General features: G+C 48.1%; 1 protein-coding gene across 1 annotated transcript in view; it reads right to left on the bottom strand.

Moving 5' to 3' along the window:
• LOC104406894 (collagen alpha-1(V) chain) overlaps window positions 1-22,631 on the bottom strand; it is a gene marked incomplete at its 5' end in the record, with an annotated part of 104,397 nt that overhangs the window by 66,182 nt on the left and 15,584 nt on the right. The window contains 5 exons of the mRNA XM_010016014.1: window positions 1,115-1,171; window positions 1,473-1,625; window positions 5,333-5,581; window positions 5,707-5,853; window positions 7,773-7,904. Coding sequence (XP_010014316.1) covers window positions 1,115-1,171; window positions 1,473-1,625; window positions 5,333-5,581; window positions 5,707-5,853; window positions 7,773-7,904 — 738 coding nt within the window. The remainder of the gene's footprint in view (window positions 1-1,114; window positions 1,172-1,472; window positions 1,626-5,332; window positions 5,582-5,706; window positions 5,854-7,772; window positions 7,905-22,631) is intronic.

Here is a 22,631-nt window from a genome sequence, read left to right as displayed (position 1 = left end):
GGGTTCAGCTGCCCCCCACCCTTCCCACACTTCTGATAGGCAAACTGCTCACTCCTTTTGTCTGCAGAGTGGGAGCGAGCCTCAGGAAGGAAGAGAAGGAAGGAAAGGTCAGAAAAACCTTTACAAGACCCTCAATTCAGGCTTTTCAAGCCTTGCTGCTGCACCCCAGCTTCCCCTTGTTCCCCTCATCTGTAGAACTGTCGGGCAAAGAAGGAAAGGGAGGAAGAATTAAAGAGAAATAACAGCCTCCAAGTGATGGGAAGTGCCACCGCGCTGGGCCCCTGCCATAGAAATGAGGTTAATTGAGCTGCTGGTTAATTGAGCTGCTGGTACATGGGAGCATGTGAGAAGGCGGCTGCAGAGACCTGCAGCCCCAGCTCCAGCCCGGGAGGAGCAGCCATGGGAGCACCTCAGCATCCCAGTACCCAAGGGGGGACACACATATGGCCATCAACCCACAGCCTCTTGCTCTGAGCAATCTGCAGCCAGCGCTACCACAGCTCCATCCTCACCTAATGGGGTGCCCAGTTGGACACCACAGTTTTTGCTGATTGCAGAGGGCACAGGCAGCTCTTTAGAAAGAACAACAACCTCAGAAACAGGCAAATACTGGGATCATTTCAGATGACACAGGTTTTGTCTGAAAGCCAGCGGGACCCTGGAGCAGGAGCAAACCCCTCCTCTGCCACCGCTGTGTGAACCTCTTCATTTCCGCAGATGTTAATTCATTAGTTGCACAATTAAAGCTGGTCCAAAGCTGCAAGTTCAGGTCAGGATGTGACCCAGCCATGGGCGCTTGGAGAGTGGGTTCACTGCGAGCTGGGGGCACTTCAAACCTCCAGAGAGGCAAGACCTGCCCTCTGTCTAATGCTTCCCCCCTCTGAAAGGCCTGGGGTTTATTCTGGTCAATGAGAGATTTCATGGGAAATACTTCATGATTTCAGCCACTCTTGAAGTTTTTAAAAGAAAAAATTCTGGTATTTTATATTTGAAGTTTTTAAATGAACCAAGTAATTCCTCCATGGGAAATTCTCCTCCCAGCTGTACCAGAGCACCCCAAGCCACACCAAACATACCCCTAGGACTTTTCCAACCAACACCACTTGGTCCTTACCGGCTCAATAATCGCGGGCTCCCCTTTCTGTCCCTTCTCGCCCCGTGGGCCACCGATCTGCAGCACACAAGGGAAACACAAAACCAGTGAGTCAGAGAGGACGTCACTCCACCAGCATCACTGCTCCAAGCAGGAGCTGGAGATCGTGGGACAACTTCTGCCCCAGAAGGATGCTGATGCTCACATTGAAGAGAAACAGGCACCTCCTTGCCCTGTGCAAAGCACATTCTGTGCAGGGGAGAGAATCCAAGTGAGGTGATGTCTCTGGTTTTTGCATTGCTGATCTTTTTGCTATTAATTATGGGGCGACAAGCATTTTAAACCAGACTCACCCTCCATGGAAAATTAACTCTCTTACCCCTTCATAGATGGTGTCCTGGTTGGCAGGCATGCCGGGGCCAATGTCCGGAGAGACTGTTCGGTCATAATAGTTATCATAGTAATTCCCATCGTATTCTTTTATTGTTTCCTCAGTGAAATCTTTATCCAGGTCGTCTCCTCCCTGAGCAGCCTGGAAGCAAAAGAGCAGCAACTCATCAGGTTGCACATGCTGGAAATAAGGGGTGCACGGTTTGCGATGTGAGGATGCATTATAATAATATTTACAAAGAAAAAGCATAAGGAAAGTTAAATGCTGGAGTTTTAAAGTCTCCAGTGACAGGGAAGAAAGATGGGAGGGTCTTTACGTCAAAGACACCCTGGCTTTCCTTGGGATTCCTCTGTCAATCCCTGAAATAACACTGAGTAAAAGCATGAGCAAGGAAAACGAAGCAGAGCACAAAGGACCTGCTCACGTCAGGAGCATCCTGTGAACTCTAAAAGCCTGAAGAAAGAGGGAATGGTAGATTCAAACCCCAAGCCCTCCTCATCTCTTACAGCCTTGGTATCAGAGACGCTGATTATTAAGCACAAGAAGTCACACATCCAGTCCCATATTTAAAATGCCCACCAAAACCTCAATCTTTTGTTCTGAGTATCTGGTTACAGGAGGAAATGTGGAAAACCCCAAGTTCACTTCTATCAAAGCCTCCTGTTTGCTTATTCTGGGATCCAGACTGTGACTGGAATTGTGCAAAAAGCAGAAGCAGAAGTTTTTACAGATCTGATGCATTAATCCCTGAATCCTTCCTGAATCCTTCCAGCAGCAGATGCTGGGCAAGGACATCCAGACAAGCATCAGAATTTCCTTGCTTGTCTCCATCCCCTTGTGCTTTCTGCAGCCTGGCAGGCAACTGCCTCTTGGCATCCTTGCTCTGAGCAGCACTGTAAAGAACACGTGCTGCTGGTGCTGGGGTTTCTTTTTCTTTCTTTCCCATCCAGGTAATGACCAAAATGATCCATAAATTGAATTATTTCCAGTGCTTCCGAGAGAAACTATCTCCTCACTACTATGAATTCAAAATCCCTTAAATGCCACCATCATTTCCAGATCTTGTTTCGGTGCCAAAATTGCTTGAGTATCTGCACCCAAATTCAAAAGGTTTTAAACAAGAATAAGCCTAGTGCTAAGGCAGCCACTGCTCTGACACCCCCTCTTCTTTTACGTCTGCAAACACCAACTGGTCTCTGCAGGAATTGTAGCTTGGCAATTACTCAATTAGAAGGCTCAGAAAAGTTAGCATCACTTTTCCTTTGTGCTGTTCAAATGGATCAGGTGCTATCACACTCTCTTTTATCCTGTTTGCAATCTTTTATGTAGGTTTGCACTTTGAAACCTTAAAACCTGTTTATCTCGCTACAAAGCTTCTGGGGATAACATAGCAAGCTTTTTCCAGGTTGCATTGCTTTAAATGAACATCAAAAATGTCTGGGATGATATTTTGATTAAAGTCCTAAAATCCATTTGCATGGGAAGATACGCCTGAATAACTGGGCAGAGGAGGAGCAAAGTTCTGCATGCTGAGAGCTGCAGGTGCTTTGGAGAAAAACCAAAACAAAACCCACAAAATCAGCTCCTCAAAAATTCTCTTAGACCACCAAAACCAGCCTGTAAAGGAAAGAGGAGGCCCAAAAATCAGTGTGCGGAACACTGTGCCTCCGCTTTGCTGCTAACAGCTTCATTTAAATCTCCTTTTAGTCCTCCCTTCGGAGAAGCAATGCAGATATGAAACGCTGGTATATGCATCTGGACAAGTAAAGCAAACCACCTGATGAATAGCAGGCAATGAACAGAATCTATCTGCTCCCAGCTCCTCTTGTTCTCGGGAGTATTGCTGCCTACTAAATCTCGGAATTGCTTCCCCAGCATTTATCAGGACTTATGAGCCATGATGAAAGCCCAGCCCAGGAGAGCTCAGCGCCTGCTTCTGCCTCTCAAACCTCTCACAGTGGCTCCATGAAGTTTCGCTTGTACAAAACCAAATCCCCTTTTAATTCCCACTGTAGGAATTGGAGTCTTCCCAAATACAGGCAGGTGAACTCCAACAGTGCCAGGCAGCGCCGTCAGGAGCCTGGGAGGTGAAATCGCACCACATGGACCCATGGCCATGAGCACTTTGTTTCCTGAACCAGCCAAAACACTTATGAGATTTTTAATAGATTTTTTCTTTCTTTTTTTTTTTTAAAAGGGCAAATCACCTTCTCCAGCCCCTTCAGCAGCCAGGGCTCCCACTGAAAGCCTCTTCCCAATAACAGGTATTAGGCAGGCAATTACACTCAAGAGATCCCGATCCCCACTTCCATACTGCTCATAAAGCAGCCTGGTCTGCTGCTGGATTAAAGGACTCGGTTTCCCCAGGAGTTCCTGGCTGCAGGCAGGGCCCTTAACTCCCACTCTGAGGTGTGAACCTTCAATCCATATCCTCTTGGGTGCTTGTTTCTCAGGCTGGCACTTCTTGGGAGTCTTCTCTATGTCACACTGCATTAGCCCTTGCCTCAGTGCATGGGAATCTCCTTCAGCCAGGCAAGTTGTGTCCTTTGCACCGCTCCTCAGCTAACAGATTCACTGGAGCAAACTCCTGCCCCAGGAGCCATCCTGCAGCCTTCCCTATGCAAACGCCCTCTCTTTTGGAGCTGCTGGAGGGGGACAGTGCACTCTGTCCCCATGAGATGCTTTGCTGAGAGAGGGTTGAGCTTTCACATAGGAAAGCTTCACCATGTGTTTCCCTACCTGAACTTTCCTCCTCTTCTATTTCCTTTTCCTAACAACTAAAGCAGCCCTAAAGCCTCTTATTTCCTCCTCCAATTTTTTCTAAGGTCACGCTATCCAATCTTTAATTCCTCTCTGTTAGAAAGTTCAAGCTTAGCCAAAGATTTCTGGCTCTTTGTCAGGAAACAGCAAAGTTTCCCATCCATGGGTTCCCTCAGGTCGGCGCCCGCTTCCTCGATACACTGGAGCCTTTTCTGTTTCTCTGTGTATCATTTTGGGTGGCTCAACCTCCTCCTCCACCACAGTTTCTATACTGATTGGCTGGACACGATCCCCCTGCACCACCAGCCCCAGGGTGCTGGGTCTCCCATAACGACCACAAAATTCTGCCAAGCCGCATCTTATCTCCCAAGAAACATTATCCCGCTATCAACTCCCCTTGCTGATGCTCCTGGATAACAAAATTTGCCTCATCTAACACTGTTATTTCCTTACATAATGAGCTACACAGCACATGGCTACAGGATGACTTGTCTAAGGCTCATCTAAAAATGAGACCAATGTTCATCTACTTGTTGAACACCAGCTGTGGGACCTGGACTGCTCTCCCCTTTGAGCAGATCTGGAACCAAGCAGAGGGGCTCACTCTGGTAGATACAAGAGTTTGGTCCCAGTGTTGAAATGGGTTTTTTAAATATTACAATCTAACCCCCTGAAGATGTTCAATGGGAATGACAAGATGAAAAACAGTGATGTTTTCCATCAAATCAATGTTTTAAGGATTTATATTAATAGCTTTGAAATAAAATGATTTTACTTAGATTCTAACACCAATCCTCGTTTTTCTTCTTGTCACACACACAAGCACTTCACAGAGGAAAATGCAGATATCAGCATGAGCACTTTTTTCCAGGGGAATAATCCTTCACCAAATTCTCAATATCTGCGTTCCACACCCTGAAGTATCTGGAGTGAAAATATTTCACATGAAACTTCCTCTTGCGAGAGCTGCCCAAAGCCTTGACAGATTTACCACATGGGTGATCACATCCCCCTTGCTCTCAGGGCTCTGAAACTCCACAATTCATCAAAAGCACAAAGCAAAAGGAAAAAGCAGTCACTGAAATTACATCGCTCTCATTGTAGGTGACGACGGTGCTCGTGGGGAGTTCAGCTTCCACAGCGTTCTCAGTGAGTCCCCCCTGTGGGTCTACTTCTTCATTGTAGTTGACATCCTCATAGGGCAGCGGTGTGAAGTACTCCTCGTTAATGGTTTCATAGTTGTACTCATCCACAAGGGGATCACCCACTGTAGTATCCTCTTTTGGCTGCTTGCCCGGGTCCCCTCCATCAGGAGATGGTGTGGGAGCAGGATAGTCCTATCACAGGAACAGAATACCAGAATCAGAGAAACAAAAGCAAAACGTCTGCACCATCCTTCACCTCCCCTTCTACAAAGGTGCTGTTTATCAGCTGCATCTTTGCCAGGACCCTGCATCGGTACCTGCTTGGTTTCAGGTGTCTCTCCAGCAGCCACTTCAGGAGTGCTGGGTTTGGTGGTGGGAGCTTCTGGTTTTACAGATTCATCAACATCTTCGTAGTAGGGGTACTCATAATAGTAGGTGTCACCTTCACCCTCCGCGTCAGTGTACTGCAAAGAGAAGACGAGAAACACGAAATAAGCTGGCAGCACCCAAGCACATTTCTGCCACCTCTTTTATACATTATTTCATGTCAACAGGGCCATGCTGTGATGCAGATCCATGCACTGAAATCTTTCCCTTCCTCTTGTTCACCAGCTTCTATGAAATCTTCCCCAAGGCTTTGGGCTGCTATTGCAAGGCTGTGATTTGACGAGGTTCTAAATCATCTCTTGGTCCTGTGGCATGTTCTCCCTGACCAGAGAGGATAGTCCAAACCTGCAGCAGTTCAGTCACCCACGATAACACAAGAAGAAAAAACACTGGGGTTTTTTTTAGCCTTGGACTGTTGGGACCTCCCAGGTCACACTTGTGACATACTGAGAGAGGCGGGAAGAACACACTTGAATTGCGCAGCCACTCTGCGAAGTGGGGATGCTATTTTCACTCTAAGCACTAATAGTATCCATGTGACTTCCCATCCACCCGCAGCCCATAGGGCTCCAAAAGCAAGATATTTTCAGTGTTTTCCACAAGGCGTCAGTCATTCTTCAAAATGAAATACAAACAGAACGTTTGGTTACAGCCAGGCATGGCAAATTTCTTTGCCAGTCCATCGCTCTCACTGGCAGCAGACACTGGTGCATGGAAGAGTTATTCTTACATGGAGCAACACAGCCCTAAAACAAGCCAGCCCTTGTTGAGCTGCTGGCTCCAAAAGAAGAGTTTTATTTTCCTACTACCACATATTTTGACTATACCGAGGTCTATTTTATTTTACTTATTTATTGTTTCTCCAGAAGAGCTGGCTCAGCGGTTACAGCACTTCCCTGGGGCTGGGTGCCCAGCAAGCATCACCCGCTCCTCAAAGCCCTGCCTGGGGTTTTAATTAAGCCCCAAAGCTAAGCCAAAGCAGGCTGCTGGCATTACAGCTTCCTAGAGGGGAGATTGAGATGAGCTCTTAGGAAGAAGCTCTTCCCTGTGAGGGTGCTGAGACGCTGGCACAGGGCGCTCAGAGAATCTGTGGCTGCCCCATCCCTGGCAGTGTTCAAGGCCAGGTTGGACACAGGGGCTTGGAGCAACCTGCTCTAGTGGAAGGTGTCCCTGCCCGTGGCAGGGGTTGGAGCTGGATGAGCTTTAAGCTCCCTTCAACCAAAACCATTCCAGGATTTGTGGGGATTTGGCAGGAGACCACAGATCTGAGACCAGCAAGTCCATCCAAGAGAGCAGCCAAGGTGCTGCAAAGCAGCTGAGGATGTCAGGCACTTCAATTGCTGTGAGCTGAGCCTGAGACCTCTTAAGAGGGTATAAAATTCAGGTGATGCTCTTCTGGAAATCAGCCACACTCAGACATCTTTAATGGAGCAGCAGCAATAAGAAGGCATCTTGTCCCAGTCCTTCCCTTCTTTTCTTTTGTTAAAGGAAAGATCTGGGGCTAACTGTAGAAAAAATACTGAGCACAGCAGCTTGTGCAGATGAGCTGGAGCCAAATGAAATTCAAATGTCAAACGCATGGGCAGAAGCGTTTCCCCCTCCTTTAACACCTGTTTTCAGAGAATATTGGAAAAGAACTGCTAAATCTTTTTAAAAGTTCGACAGTAAAAGTTGGAATCTAGAAGCAGGCGCCTGCTCTGGACAGCATTCACCTGCCAGGGAAGGTCGGTGTTTCACACCCGGCTCAGGTTGTCTCTCTTGCATGGTTTTGAGCTCACCGTGAAAATTCATTTCAGTCTCTGGAACTGGAAGGGTCCCAGAAAGGAAACTCCCGAGAGCAAGAGCCAAGACCAGAACCTGCACATCCTACAAACAAGCTCTGTCTCAGCACTAACACATCAGTTGCAGGGAAGCACAGCGGGAGGAAGGAGCAGAGTGTTTGCAACCACACTATGGAGCTGCCCAGAAGCATCCCCAGACACCACAGGAGCCTTACATATTCATCCTGGTTGGGGTCCTGGGACTGGGGGGAGTCGGGGATGGCAGTGTCGCAGTCGGGGCTGTAGTGTTCACAGTAATCATGGGCTGCTCGTGGGTCCGCCACGATCAGGAGCTGCTGAATATCACCCTGCAAGGAAGGAAACACCGACAGTTAATGGGGATGGATGGAGCATGAGACAGCAGCTGAGGGGATAAACACCACCGGGAAAGGAAAAGCAAAACGCTTGGCAGCGCCACCTCCCTGACATGGGCACATCACCCAGGCTGAGCCAAGTGAAAACCTTCTGTGCCCAGTGCCAGGTCAAGCAGCCACTTATCTCAGGCTGCTCTGAGGCGTGAAGCCACTGTGCTTCCTGCCTGGTCCCAAATACACCTTCCCAAAAGATAACCAAATTGATTTCCAGGTTACTGCAGCAGCCCAGCACAACATCTGGGCACCTCTGAGGTACTGCATGAGCTACCTTAAAATTGAGCTTTGGTTTAAGCTTATTAATCATTGTTTCCTGTGAATAACCTTTACAAAATTAGCAGAAATGTCTGCAAAGTGGTTTTCAAATTTCTAATTTAATAGAAAAATATTCTTTCCTTCCCTTTTTTCTTTTTAACAGACCCATAGAGCAGTTCTGTCACCGTTCTGGCTTTTGCTTTTTCAATGGAACCACCAACACTGGGGATGCAGCATCAGGAACACAGAAAATGCCAAGTTTTTGCCTCATAGAATGTTTCCCATTCCCAGCCAGCTCCAGCCACTGCCTGACACTGTGACCCATGTGGGGAACGTGGCTGTGGTGTGACCCCGAGGACATCACCCAGCCTTGAGCAGAGACCTGAAGGAGCTGGGGGTGTTACTGGGTTTCTAACACCATCCATCACTATTCTCATCCCTGTCTTCACAGGCATTCAGAGCATCACACCAGGCTGCCCCTTTGGAGCGGCCTCCACTGGAGGATGCCCAACCTGGCCAAGGAAATTGGCTTAAAGTTGATTGATGGGAAGATCCTTCCAGCTGCTATTTCTGCCCACAGAACCTCAACCACCCTGCCCCTCATTGACACCCAGGCTAAGCCATTAACGCCCTTGTCACTTAGGTGGTTAAAGCGCCTCAGTTTCCATCGGATTATAGGGAATGTCTGGAACTGTTGGGATAAGATGAAATAAAACAGCCACAAAAGCAGACTTGGTACTTGTCTCTGAGAGGCAAGGAAGGAAGGCTGAAAGCTTTTTCTTCCTGATAAGGCTGGATTTACACCTCAAGGAGAGCTGATAGTCTGCATCCTATAAGTGACCAGAACTATGACTGTGTTTCCTTGAGGAATAGATAAAGCAAAGAAAGGCATGTTGGCTAAACACAGTGCAAAAGGTTAAGCAGAAGAGAATTTGCTAAAGCTGAGTTTGCTTTTAGTCTCAGCTGATGGCAGGTCCTGAGCTGTACATGAGGAGAGAGCCTGGCTCAATGCCACCCTGCTTCCCTGCAGCACACTGGGAGCTGAGCATCATCCAGGTCTGACAGCTCAAGGCATAGGCAGCACCTTAGAGCACATGGGAAGACATTCTCTGAACATCCCAGAGGTACAGGCTTAGGTCTTGGGGCCATGGCACAAACCCCAACCTCACTCAACTCAAAGGACAGTGTTGGTCCAGGAGATGCTGCCAAGGGGAGAGAATGAACAAGGGAAGCTTCCTGCTAGTTCTGGGTCAAGAACCTGAGAAAATCAGTGCATAACTGTCCAGATTTGATATGTGAAGGTTGCCAGGAAAGAGCGTGAACCACCTCAAACAGCTCCTTCAAAGCTCACCACGGTCCATGAGCATCATTCAACATGCCTACTGTTTTCCTGTTTCCTTTTCAAACCCAATCAATCACTCTGCCCAGCAAAGCCCATCCTTTTCTTGTTCCAGCAGCAACATGCAAGCATGCAAGGTCAGAAGGGAAACCAACAGACCCAAAGCCCCAGGGAGCATCTGAGCTCCAGGACAGACATGGGCTGAGCAGCTCAGTGGTGGGGGGAAAAGGAGAGCTCACGGGGTGCTAAACCATTCATCTTTGTTTCATTACCAGCAAGTGCACAGCACTGGTGGGTACCCTGTGTAAAACCAGACAGGAGTAAAATCTTGTTAGCAAGATTCCCACTCAACTGACCTCATCCCTCAGTGCAAAACAATAAAATGGGCTAATTTAGCCTGCAATAAAGAGCCCCACTCTCTGAACTCCACAAAAGATGCACAAAGCTCTGCTGTCAAGAGCCCCATTGCTTTGATTTAAAAAGCCACTTTAAATAGAGCGGGCTGTGCTGGGAGCCTTTTGTGTCCTCTCAAGTGTGCTGCTGCTAATAAATTTCACCAGGAGATAACTGCCCCCAGCCCCGTGCCCTCCCTCACTCAAGCCTCTACTTGTTTCACTGTTGTGGTTACACAGGACACCCCAACCCCTCTCCTTCCTATGTCAGCATCTGCTTTTCTCAGCAGGAGCAGCGATAACAGAGATACCATTAACTTCCCCCCTTCCACACACATGCAACAGCAACGGATTTTCCATGAAGCCTTTGTAAGAGAGAAAACTCACAATCACACTGAGAGTGGTTTAAAGACTTTACCAGCCAAGACATTTTGGGGGTTTGAGACTCATTTTGAAGTAAAGAGGTGTCTAAGTCAGGGAGCAAGTCAGCAACACACTGGTGTTGCTCCAAAGCAGAGGCCACCAGCACAGCATCCTCCAGCCACTCATGCAGATGGGTGAAGTCTTCCTTTGGCATAGGAACAAGATGGGCACATCTGGGCACAGGGGGCTCCAGAAAGCACTCCAGTACCTGGGGTACTTGTTAGCACACAGAGGCAAGGCACAGGTACACACACAAAAAGTCAATCTTTGCCTGAAAATAACCAATTTCACCCGTCAGAGCTGGTTTTGTAAAAAAGGAATAAATCCTATTTCGACCTTTATTCCTAGAGCTTCCCATGAAGAGGAAGAGGCAGGACAGCACATTTATGAAAGTGATTGTGCATCCCAAGGCTTTTATATGCTCCACCAAACCCATGTAAGTGCTGTTAGGACCAGTGAGAATCTGACATTTATGGTAAAGCCATTTGTGCCTGATGATTCATTTGCTTTATAGGTTAAGTCCCACCAAGCCAGTTGAGTTCAAGTCCCCATCCAGCTCCCAGACAAGGCTGGAAAAGCTCTTCTGGAGCATTTTTTAACACTTATTCTATATGTGCGCAAAAATGTCACATCACTTCCAATGACATCAACTGCAGTAACGTGGAGAGATCGCTGTGGTTCACCAAAACAAACAGCTGGCGAGGCCAATCCCAGTGACTTCATCTGGCACCAGCAGCAGCTCCACAAATACTGGAATTCTTCAGGGCTCCCACTGCACCGCACTGGTCATTAACTGGGCTGTTGTTTTAGTGCATCACCCCAGAAGTCTTAGAGCCTCTGAACATCCACAAGCATAAATCCTGCTTGGTGTGTTGTTTTAAGCTCCTGCATTTAAATTGGACAGACACAGGCCCAGGATGTACAACTGTAACACACCAAGAAAATGTCTAAATTATTGGAAGCAATTGGGATGTTTGAGTTTTATCATGACAAATCCATTGGTTCCATAAATGCAAACCCAGCTGGGTGTCTGCAGAGTAGTAGAGGTTCAGTGCAGCTCTATGATAAAGTGAAAGCTTAGGGATCCCAGCCACCAGCGAGCTTCCAAACCACCTAATCCCTGTCTGGGAGACAGTCTGGCAGCCCTCAGATGTTCCACTTGATAAAGCCTGTCATCGGTGCTTGCCCTGGACACAGGCTCTGCTCAGGACACAGCGGCTGCCCCGCTCCGGGCGGCTCCTTGGCTGCACAGGTTGGACTAAGCCATGTCAACCCAAAGTCTTCAGTGAGGAAAGGAAGCAAGGGGTGACCCAGAGCTCCCCGTGCCCCAGCTCTGCCAGTGCAGTGAGACCCCAAGTCACATGTACAGTAACGGTTCAGAGCATGGGCACATCCTTATCCTGCTGGCATCATCCCAGATCCCTTGTTCTGGATTCTGGAGCACAGCTGCTCCAGAAAAGAAACTAAATGACAGAAACAGGGTCAGATGAAACTTTATCACCCCCACCAGGCCCTGTCCCTGTCTCCTGAACCCCTCTGACTGGTCAACCCTGACAGCAGTGACACCAGGCTGAGCGACTGGTACCTAAAGGGCATCCTTTGGGCTTCCAAAAAGCCTGCACTACAAAACAGATGGGAAGGCAATAGCTGAAAGTCTGGCTCAAAAAAAATGGCTTGATTCACATGCAGTCATGAGTCAGCTACAAATACTTGGTGGTTTGGGTGAATCCAACCCGGATGTTTGCTTCCCCATCCTGCGCAGAGGGGCTGCAGGAATGGACAGGGCAGCTTTGCTGTGAGGTTGCTGCTATTTCCCCTGTTGGGCTCCAGCTACCACAAGAATGGCTCCTTCTGGCTTTCAGCACTCAGATGGGAGCCTCTTCTGAGCCGTCTTTAGAAAAAACAGCCTTAATTAAACAGAAAAGAGATAGAAGTTTCACTGGAATCAAACACAGCTTCAAGGAAATTCCTCTCAAGGACTGATAATAGTTCCTCTTTCTCACTGCATCAGTCTGGGAGAGGGGGTACCCCCAGGAACCCAGCTCTCCCCACACATCAGCCTAGTCCTGCACCCCCAGCCAGAACTCAGCCATTAGTATTTCTGATATTAAACTTACAGAACACACACTACAGTGTTATCTGGACAACCCACATGTCTCTTTCTCTGACCACAGCAACAAGAAGAAAATAAGCCCTTTGGCTCAAAGGCAAACAACCTCCCTAGTGATTTTCAACCTTTATTTTATGATCCCAGGGAGGAACTCAGTTTCCTATCACACAAGGATCCATCAGCTCAGTGTTAAGCCCTGGCTACTGCCTTTGAAGGAACGGGGCAGGGAAGCACAGTCCCCTCCTCTAATGCTTCTTCTCCCTCCCTGAACTCTGCTACCCTCGACAGCCAGCTCTGCTCTAAGGGATGGGATCACAGTCAGGCAATGCCACGTCATCCTTCCTCCATCTGGAACTGCTGGATCCTTGGGTCAGCCACTCCATAGCTTTTCCTTTGAAAAGATGCTTTTTGGAGCAAGGGGCTGTATTTTATACATGCTCACAGAGACCACAGCACGCTGTAGGTCTGTCAGTGTAATACAAATTACAAGCAGTTTAGCAAGGACTCCTTACTGGAAGGGAAAGGACAAGCAATTCTCTAACAGAACAAAAGCCAGATGGCTTTGCTAATTCTGGAAAGCTCTCCTGAAGAAGCTGTCACTCTGCCAATACCCAAATACCAGTCAAGGACTTGAGTCATTAGCAGAGCAGGAGACTCTAACACAAAGTTCATTTCCAGGCAGCTACTCCCCCCCAGCCCCACTGACTACACAGTGCCCATCACACCCCACCCTCGTGCAAGCACTCCCCCAGCAGCACTGACAACACTGAGCACCCTCTGCCTTGACAAAGCTTATGCCAAAGTCCTTGTTGAAGTGACAACACAGACCTAATTCCCAAGGACAACATACACAGTGCTCAGAAGCAGTATGGACTATTTCCATGGCAGCACTCTGCGGGTGATGGACAGACCCATCCACCATTCCAGCTTCCAATCCCCAAATGGGGGAAAGATTTTCTCGCCTTTCCAAATGGCTGAGTTTGTCAAACCCATTAATCATTGCTGACACTTCCTGATGCTTTCCCTGGAATCCTCACTAAATCCTGACAGCCCAGAGCCACGTTGCTCTCCCCACTCCCACATAACATCTCTCCAGCCGCCTGTTCCTCAGCCCTCTGCCACCCTGATCCATTCAGCCATTGTGTCCTGCCTTGAGAGCTTCTCATGTAGGGACTGGCACTGCCCTGAAGAGAACAGAAAAGGGACAAGATGAAAACCCTGACCAAGCTCAAATGGATGCTTAATGATGGGGCAGGAGCCCAGGCTGAGCTCCAGAATCACCACCCAGACCACACGGTCCTGCCCTCCCTGCCAACTGAAATCTCCATCCTTTCAGGAGACATCTGATCACCAGCTTAAAGATCCCCAAAAGCCCTGGGGCTGTTTTATGCTTTGAGACAATTGCACTTCACCTTGTTCAACCTTGACCCTGATTGACTGAAGGGGGCTGCAGGGCTCAGCACGATGTGTGCATCGCCCAGTGTGTTACCCTGTGGCTCCCACCATAAGCCATAAATGAGCATTACTTCCATGAAGCAACACGTCTTCCCTCACTAAAAGCTGATGCCTAGACCTTGGAGGGCAGGTTTTGTTTGGAAATTTACCAAATGGATGGAAAAGCCCAGATAAAGCGAATTAGCAACCTGGCATTTAATTAAGATCCAGGAACTTATGGGACACAAGGCAGAGAGAAAAAACAATCCTTAAGGAAAAGGCAGCTCAGAAAGCAGGTGGCGTTGGCAGAAGCACAGAAAGCATCAAATCTACAAAACATTTACAGCAAGGCTATTGTAGCAATGCACTTCTCCAGGGCTTTTGCTTCAGAGCTGGAAAAGCCACTGTGGGGACAGGGCAGCATCCCACACAGTCCTCCTCCGGCCATGGCACTGATAGGGCAGGACCAGAGGCACAGCTGCTGGTAACAAAGGGGATTTTCTCCAGCAAACGGAAATATAAGCTAGAAAGAAACCAGGAAAAAAAAATTGAAGGTAGATGCGGCCAACAGAGCAGAAACTGGGCTGTGGTTTAACCCCCTTGTCCTTACAGCACCAGCCAAGAGGCTCTTGCAGGAGCATCCCAGGTCAGGCAGTGCAGAGCAGGAGGCAGTGTCCATCCCACGCACGTACCAGGGGATGTGTCCAGCTTTCCCTTGACTCATGATCTTAAAGGTCTTTTCCAACCTAAATGAATCTGTGATTCTATGTCTGGTGCTGCAAACCACCAGACACCGGCTGCATGCTCCTCAGAGAGCTCTCCAGAGCCGGAAAGCACTTTGAGTAACTGCTGCAGCTTATTGCACAGAGGAGCAGGACCCACCCTGAGGAGAAATGACTCCTTGGCTACTGTCTATCCTCACGCCCTGTAGCTCTGTCCCTGCAGCCTTCCATCAGCCACTGCAAATGTGGTGGCATCACTCTCACACACCCCAGTTCTTCAGAATAGACTATTTGCAAGCTTTATTTTCCCTTCAAGCTCTCCACTCCCCTAACTCAGGTCCCTCTTAAAGCTGTTTGCCATCGATGGGGCCGGCACTCTGATTTGTCTGCATTCCTCCTTTTTTGGTGGAGCACAAACACCAGAAGCCTTTCTCTGGGACAGGAAAGGATGGCCAGGGCAAAACAGCAGCCAAGCAGCAGCAACTGCAGGAAAGGAAAAGGCAGCCAAGACACCTTCAAAAAATAAAGCAAATACAAAAATCTGCTAAAAGCACCCAGAGACACAGATATCCTTAAATTAACATCATCGTACTCAGCTCCACTGGCTATTTTTATATATTTATGTCTGTTCAACAAACCACAATCTATCTGCAAGGAATTTTTGGGTGTGAAACGATCAGTTTTGGACACAGAAAGCAGGATGCATGAGCGGTGTCTCCTGCTCTGCAGCCACAGCTGGGATGGATGGACAGGGAGAGGGGCTGTGGGGACTGGGGTACAAGAGGCTGCTTTATAGTCCTTCCTCCTCCTCTATAGCCCAGCCAAGTGCTGCGGTAATGTAGGCAAAAAGAATATGAGAGGGTTTTACAGCTATTCTGAAGAGGGGAAAAATAACAGCGTGGAGCTCAGGTTTGTAAAGGGCAAAGAAAGAGAAAAGAAAGAAAAGAACCCCTGACAGTCCCCCCCTCTCCCTACCCCAATAAAGACACAACATTACTCTCAAGTTTCATTTTCCTATTGTAAAGTCACTCTTGATATTTGTAAAATGAGTGTTTTTAAGCTTTTTGTTGTGTGTGTTCTGGGCAGATGGTCTGAGCCCCCTCCCAGCAGATTAGAAACACATGGGAGGAACAAGGCATCGAACCCACATGGGTTTGGTGAGCTGCACAACTCCTTGGTCAAATTTCATCACATTTGAGCAATTTCTCTCTGAAGCAGCAGCTGCATGTTTGGTTACCCACAGAAGCTGGTTCATACATGTACATGTATGTACACAGAGAATCCTTAATTATTACCCAGGAACATGATACTTTTCCAGAGCTGTTCACCTCATCTGATGCGGAGTGACCAAGGGACAGCCCCTTGCACACTTCTCTAAGCTCCCTTTTGTAGCCACAGTGTTTGCATATGTGTTTTGCCCATCCATGCTGCATATCTAAATGTGTGTATTTTCAAGCATGACATCTACAGATGCAGATGTTAAGCACTAACTCAAACCAGCTCTTCCACTGGGGGAAAGCATCCAGATTTGGGTACTTTTGAAAGACTCTGACTTCTTATTGACTTAGTTTCTGCTTCTGGCATGAGGCATGCACCCTGCCAAAGCCTGACACAAGCCATGATTTTGGGGATTTCCATCCCCTGCCGCAGATGCAAAACCACAAGACCTGCTTGTGGTACCCACCAGGGCTTCAGTTTCAGCCTCAGTAGTGCAGGAAGCCCACACTTGCAGTGGGTGAACACCAGTTCTAAAGGGACCATAGGGCTGGATGATGAACTGTGTCCAACCACAAGGAGCAGCCCTGCTGTGGCTGTCCTGGCCAGCTGGGGACCATGCACGGACACTCTTCTCTTGAGAAACCATTTCCAGGTCTCCTGCAGTAACACCTTCCCCAAGAACAGCAAACGGGACTGGAGCTGGAGCCCCTTGGTTCGCTGGGACTGAGTCACCAGAAGTTCTCACAGCTGCGGGATGGAAACCTTACAATGAGACCTAGCTACTAACCAGGCTTGACTGGAAGAAATAACTCCTTTGCTAGCTTCTTTCTGAGCTGCTGGCTGGGCAAAGGTGTGCCTTCTATTTCAGGGGAAGAAAGGAAAAAGAGATAAAAAACCTGACTGCAGAGAACCCTTCCAAAGTGACTCAGTTTGCTTTGGCTGCTCCCAATCTCCCATGAACATGGTAAATAGTCTGACTCTGCTTCCCCTCTCCAGTTTTGTCTGAAAAAGTAGGAAACCAATTCTGAGAAGAGCTGGAATGAGAGAAAAGCAGGTTTAGACCCAGCACACAGGGCCAGCTTGGCAGAAGGACTTGGCACCCTTGCACCATCTCCTGGGGAACATGCAAGATGTTAAGATCAGACCCTGTGTAGGTCCTTAGCAGAGTTGATCTCTGCATGCTCCTCATGTGGGACCTATTCAGCTGGGCAGATCCAGTCCTTGCACTTTGCCAGCACAAGGACCTGGGTTTATCCCTGTAAGGATCCTACCTGAGGAAGCATTTTGAGTAGAGCTGTTGTATGCATGATAGAGGTAAACACCTGCAACCAAAGAAACAACCCATCTTCTGGCCACCTCTGTAATTACAACTGCTGGCAGCTAAATATTTCTCTCTCATGAATACCAGAAACCACATGGAGAGTTATTTAATGTGAAGGTTTAAGCTAACACATGAGGAAGCATTCTCCTCTAATCAATTCATTAGGACAGCAGTGCATTTTTTTGGCTGGTTTCCTCTGAAAACAAGCCATGTGTGATCTCTGTGCAGCCACAGGTGTGTCCATCCACCCCAATAACTCCTGAGTCTGAGATAGCTGATTTCAATCACTTCTGACAGAGGAAAAAGGCTCAAGATAATCAAACTCCCATAAATGTCGAGGAAACAGACAGCTTGGTAAGAAAACTGCATCGTGCAAGTTCATTGTCTGAGGGAGGTTTTGCACTGAGTTCACATATGGTGAGCTATAGACATGCACAATAATAACACATCACTTTAATGTTCCTACCATAAGAAAAGTTTAAGCAACCACGAAACAAATTAGAAGGAATCTAGACCTGACTAATCTCAAGGCATCTCCGAGATTCCCAATTCCCACAGTAACTGGAGAAAGATGAGCCGAAACACTACAAAATAGGCAGTTCTTGTTACATTTCTGCCTATACATGTAAAACATCCTCTTCTCAATTTTCCAGACCCAAGAAGAATGGAGGAGAAATCCAAACGTGTCCAGGCCTCAGCTAGCCAGGTCCCTGAGGAAGATCATGGGGCACAGCAGAGCCCAGGGGTTTGGTGCTACCTGTCATCAGGGGATGGCCACGTTCAGGGTGTCATTGCCACCCAGGCAACCTCAGATGAGCCTTTACTTAAGGACAGTGGCTTTTCCATCTGCTCAACAGACTTGTAATTGCCACTGGTTCTCCAGCAAACACACTGGGATCAAACCCTTGGAGTTATTTTTTCCCTGTATGACCGCACAGCAGCTTGTCACTCTGTGATTTCTGCTTCAAACTCCTCATTTGGTAACTTAAAATCAGCATTTATATCATACTCCACACAAATTACAGTGTTGATCCCTAAGAATAGAGGCCCCACAATCACCATGTGCTCTGTTGTCACTGTTTTTACATCTAACCCAAATACAACTTTTATAGCATGGTCACTGTTAGGCTTTTTTGCCCCTCCCAATTACAAATGCTTCTCCCAGGAATAGTGTAAATCCATAGGATGGCTTTGAAAGGAATGCTTTAAAGACTGCCCCAGAATTGCACTGCTGAGTTCCCAGGTAATAGATGCAGCCACCATCTGTTCACAATATTGATACCACCAGCTGAGAGTGACTTCATAGCAACAGAATTCAAACCCAAAGCTATCAGATAGAGATCCAGCACTTAAACACGGTTTTCTTTTTTCCTTTCAGTTGTCTGTTCCAAAGAGTTTGCCAAGGAGTGAGTAGACCCCCACAGCAGAAGTTTTTCAAGCAGCTCCTTCCAGTTGTTTTCCAATATGAGCTGATTTGGCTCAGGCCTATTCACACGGTGTGGTTTTGTTCCTTAATTGAAGCATCAAGTCAAATTATGCTTCTGAGCCCCTGCAAGCAGCAAATCAGACTATTCAAGAAAATCTCTTAATACTTGTGCTCAGAAAATTTGCTTCCATGGATGTGCTTAAGCAGGACAAGTCAGGAGGCACCTGAGAATGGGCTTTGCAACTGTCACCTCCTCTTGATAGTCAAGGGAAGAAGTTTTCTTGCAAGGATAAAGAAAGGGGACAGTGTGAAGAAGTGGTGCTGTCCCTGACAACGATCCCAAGTGTCCAGTGTGCCAGTGGGCCACAACCCCCACCAGCCAGTGATGCCGGGTAGGCTGGGAAGGTACCAGAACCAGGCAGCGTTCGGCTTCAAATCAGTGGTTGTAGTGAAAGATACTGAAGTATTTTCCCCTCCACTGCACGCACACCCTGCCTGCTGCTCCTGCAGCTTGCACCCACACCACCACCCTCCAGCAGGGTGCTAGGTGCTCTGGTGGTGCCCTGAGCCAGGGTGAGGGGACCAGCACAGGTCAGCGTTGCCTCACGTGCAGCATCCCACAGAACTCCCATTCAGTTACATTAAGAGCCTGCACGTTGTGGGAGGCATTTCCATAAAGGGAGGAGAGCGTCAGCCTGACCTTCCACTGTCCAACATGGAAATTCAAAGGAAGAAAAGCAAACAAAACAACAAACATGAAAGCCCAGCCCAGGCCTCTGAGAAATGAATAGGACAAGATGAATGGATGCCATTGTCTATCATGATCTGCCAGGCCTTGAACCAGCAGTTAATAAGCTGAGCGGGAGAGAGGAGGGGATGAAACAATGAGCAGTTTCTGTACTCGGAAAAGCACTGCCTTTCTGAAACATCAGTGTCCTGCACTCCATAGAACAGCCTCAAAAAAGTGAGTTTCTCCATTTTCCTCATTGCACTCATTAGGAATCCCTGGAATAAGCCCAACTCCCCATTTCCCCTTGACCTCCACTGCTCTTTGAGAACGAGGCAGCCCATTACAACAGCCCAATTCTCCTGCACCAGTGCCACCACTCTCCAGGTCCCAGTTGTCACCCAACTGCAGCAGGGCTCAATGCCCATAGCCCCGTAGACTGGCTGGTGTCCCCACCCGCAGTCGGAGGGTCTGGTCTGAGCAGTACCCTTTTATCCCAGCTCCACTCCTCATACGAAATGAGGAAATCACAGCGTTTTCCTTGGAGAGGAGATGCAGCCTGGAAGGGATTGTGCAGTCTCCACGTAAACCCAAATTAGAGCCTGCGAGGCTGCCAAAAGCTGCCCAGCCTTTGCATTTCTTCTTGTGGTCATGCAGACCTGACCACATACTCAAGTTCCCTATTTTCTTTACCATTTCATTTAGTGCTGCATTTCCCCCATCCAACTTCATCTCCTGATGTCACTGCCTTACCAAGGGCTGATCGCACAGTTCCAAGTTTCCTCTCTCCATCCAAATCAAATAATCCACTAATAACCGAGCTAAAGGGCTGACTTTTTCCCTATAGAAGTTATTTTTCAATGACATATGTGTGAACCAGAAGGGATAGTTTAAAAACAGATTCTCTCTCATTACAAGCTGTGGCACAGCACAGCGCAGCGCTGCTCTTTTGTGTCTTCCCCCTCCGCGCAGAACGATGCTGGTTCCTGGCTCTGGTTTCACATTGATTTATTTCCCTTTCATCTATGGAAAATTAGGAACGAGATCAGCTTCTGCTGGCTGCGCCGCCCACACCAAGAGGGATACGCCAGCGTATTGTAAGGGGGACTCTCACAGTGGAAAATATGTAGTAAAGTGAAGCTCTTGGCTTAAGTTACACATTTGAAAACTCACTGTTGGAGCTGCACTGAGCCAAAGTGGAGGCAGTTGCTCAGTTTTTACTCAGCCCTGTATAAACAGGGTCGTAGTGTCTGCCTGGGAGGTGTTGGTCCAACAACCCAGGAAGATTTGGGCTTCACTCCCACCTTGGCTACGATGCAGGTGGGGGCTCTAGGGAAGGTGAACAGTCTCAAGAGAGACTTGAGGAGCAGCCAATCTTGGTACAGAAAAGGAGGTGGCAGCAGGAAAGGAATCCAGTGCAAGGTCTCTGTCAAACATCCAGCCATGACATCTGTGGTGGTCAAACAGCAGACAGCATTTCTCAGACAATTCACACCACTGCTACGAGGGCAGGAGGAGCAACCAGGGGCAACCCCATGCTGCTGCTCTGTGAATTCCCCTTCCTCTCCTTGTTCCCTGAACACTTCCCAAACTCCAGTGTGAAACCCCAGGTGAGCTCTCAGACAGCTCCAAAGCCCATGTCTCCTTTAGGAAATCCTCAGCCTCCCCCAGTCTGGGCTCACTTCCATCACTAAAAAGTGGCTCTTTGCTTCCAGCAGCACACCAGGGCTTCCTGCTCCCACCCCACAACAGCTGGAGCTCTTCTGAGTACTCAGCTACCTAAAAGCCCCTCACCTCTTGCTTTTGCTCCCTACTTTTTTTCCCCTTACAGATGAATTCTCCTGGAAGCTGAGCTGCCCTTTTCTCAGCCCTGCAGACAGGCTTCCCCAGTAACTGCTACAACCCCAAGATCCACGCTGAGGCTTTATCCTCAGCCCATCGCACCAAGGTGGCTCAGGATCAAGGGGTTCGTAGGCACAGAGGCTTTTAATCATGACTTGGAATGTTTTCTGCCCCAGGAGGTAAATACAGAATCCAGGTTTTATGGATTAAAGGGAATAGCGGGAAAATAGACCTGGCTGCCAAAGCTATCTCAGGATGTAAGTGGGATTACACGCCTCGCCATGGGGATTTCTGCTGACACATTCAGAATTTAACTTAACACCAAATTTTGGTTGGGAAAGAATTTTCCTGCCTTTGGCCAGCGACAATCACCAAATCATGGAGCAAGACATCTGCTGGGACCACCCCAGGAGGAAGCTTTCCTGTAGGTTCCTATGGCTATTTTCCACCATTGCTGCAAATTTGGCCAGTGCTGCTCAGGAAGGAGCTGACATTTGGGCATAACACCTCTTGTTCATACACGTTCTCCCTCCTTCTCCAGGAAACTGGACCGTCTCCTTTGTCGATGTTCACACACCTCTCACCTGCATGCTCCAAATGATTTCTGCAATTATATTTCAAAGTTGGCTTTTATATCCCTGCAAGAGAACCTCTGTGCAGCATGCCCATCTCAAACTCAGCAATGAGGAAGACTCATGTTTAACACAATGCCCTGTGTAGCTCCCGTAACTAAGCTAACTGGGCTCTTTCCTCCCCAGACAGGGAGCTGGGTCCCTATGGCTTGACGAGCAGAGGTGAAGTTCAGCCCAGAAATTGGTTATCTGAACAAACCCCATTCCAGAGCAGGAGCGGATGCAGCATGAGCGGCATGGGCAGTTGCTGAGCATCACAGCTCAGGTTCTGGAATTCTGAGCAGGAAAGCGCGAAGAAGATAAATATAATTTGCAGATAAATTTGCTCCTGCCGGGCATCAAAGCCTCCGGAAACCCTCACTATGTTTGCAGACATTCCAGAGCAGAGAACACTGCACAAAAGTAATATTCACCACGAATTCTCTCATCTCCCCACACATTTCGCTTCAGTGGCCAAAGCACTGTTTGTTCAAGCAGACTTGACCTCCTGAACCACAGCCAGTATGTGGCTACGTGTGGAGAACAATGAGCCCACGGTTAGAGACTTTTTTCCGTGTTCTTGGAGGGAATAGAAAACACACACACACACAAACACACAAACCCCATCCAATATTCTGCACAACTCATTAGGAATACCCTCTTCCAGCTCCCATCCCCAGGGTGATGTATTTATGTGAACATACACATTCAATCCCGCTCGGCTCTGTCAGAGTGAGTAGTACACCTGCACACTGGGGATGTCTGGAGCAGGCCAGGACTTTCCTCTGGGCTTTGGCAAACAGCCCAGACTGCCTCAAAATACAGTGAAATAAAATAGAAAGGC

The sequence above is a fragment of the Nestor notabilis genome, unplaced genomic scaffold, assembly GCF_000696875.1.
Source record: "Nestor notabilis isolate BGI_N333 unplaced genomic scaffold, ASM69687v1 scaffold13660, whole genome shotgun sequence".
NCBI lineage: Eukaryota > Metazoa > Chordata > Aves > Psittaciformes > Psittacidae > Nestor > Nestor notabilis.
This window is presented reverse-complemented; position numbering and strand designations above follow the sequence as displayed.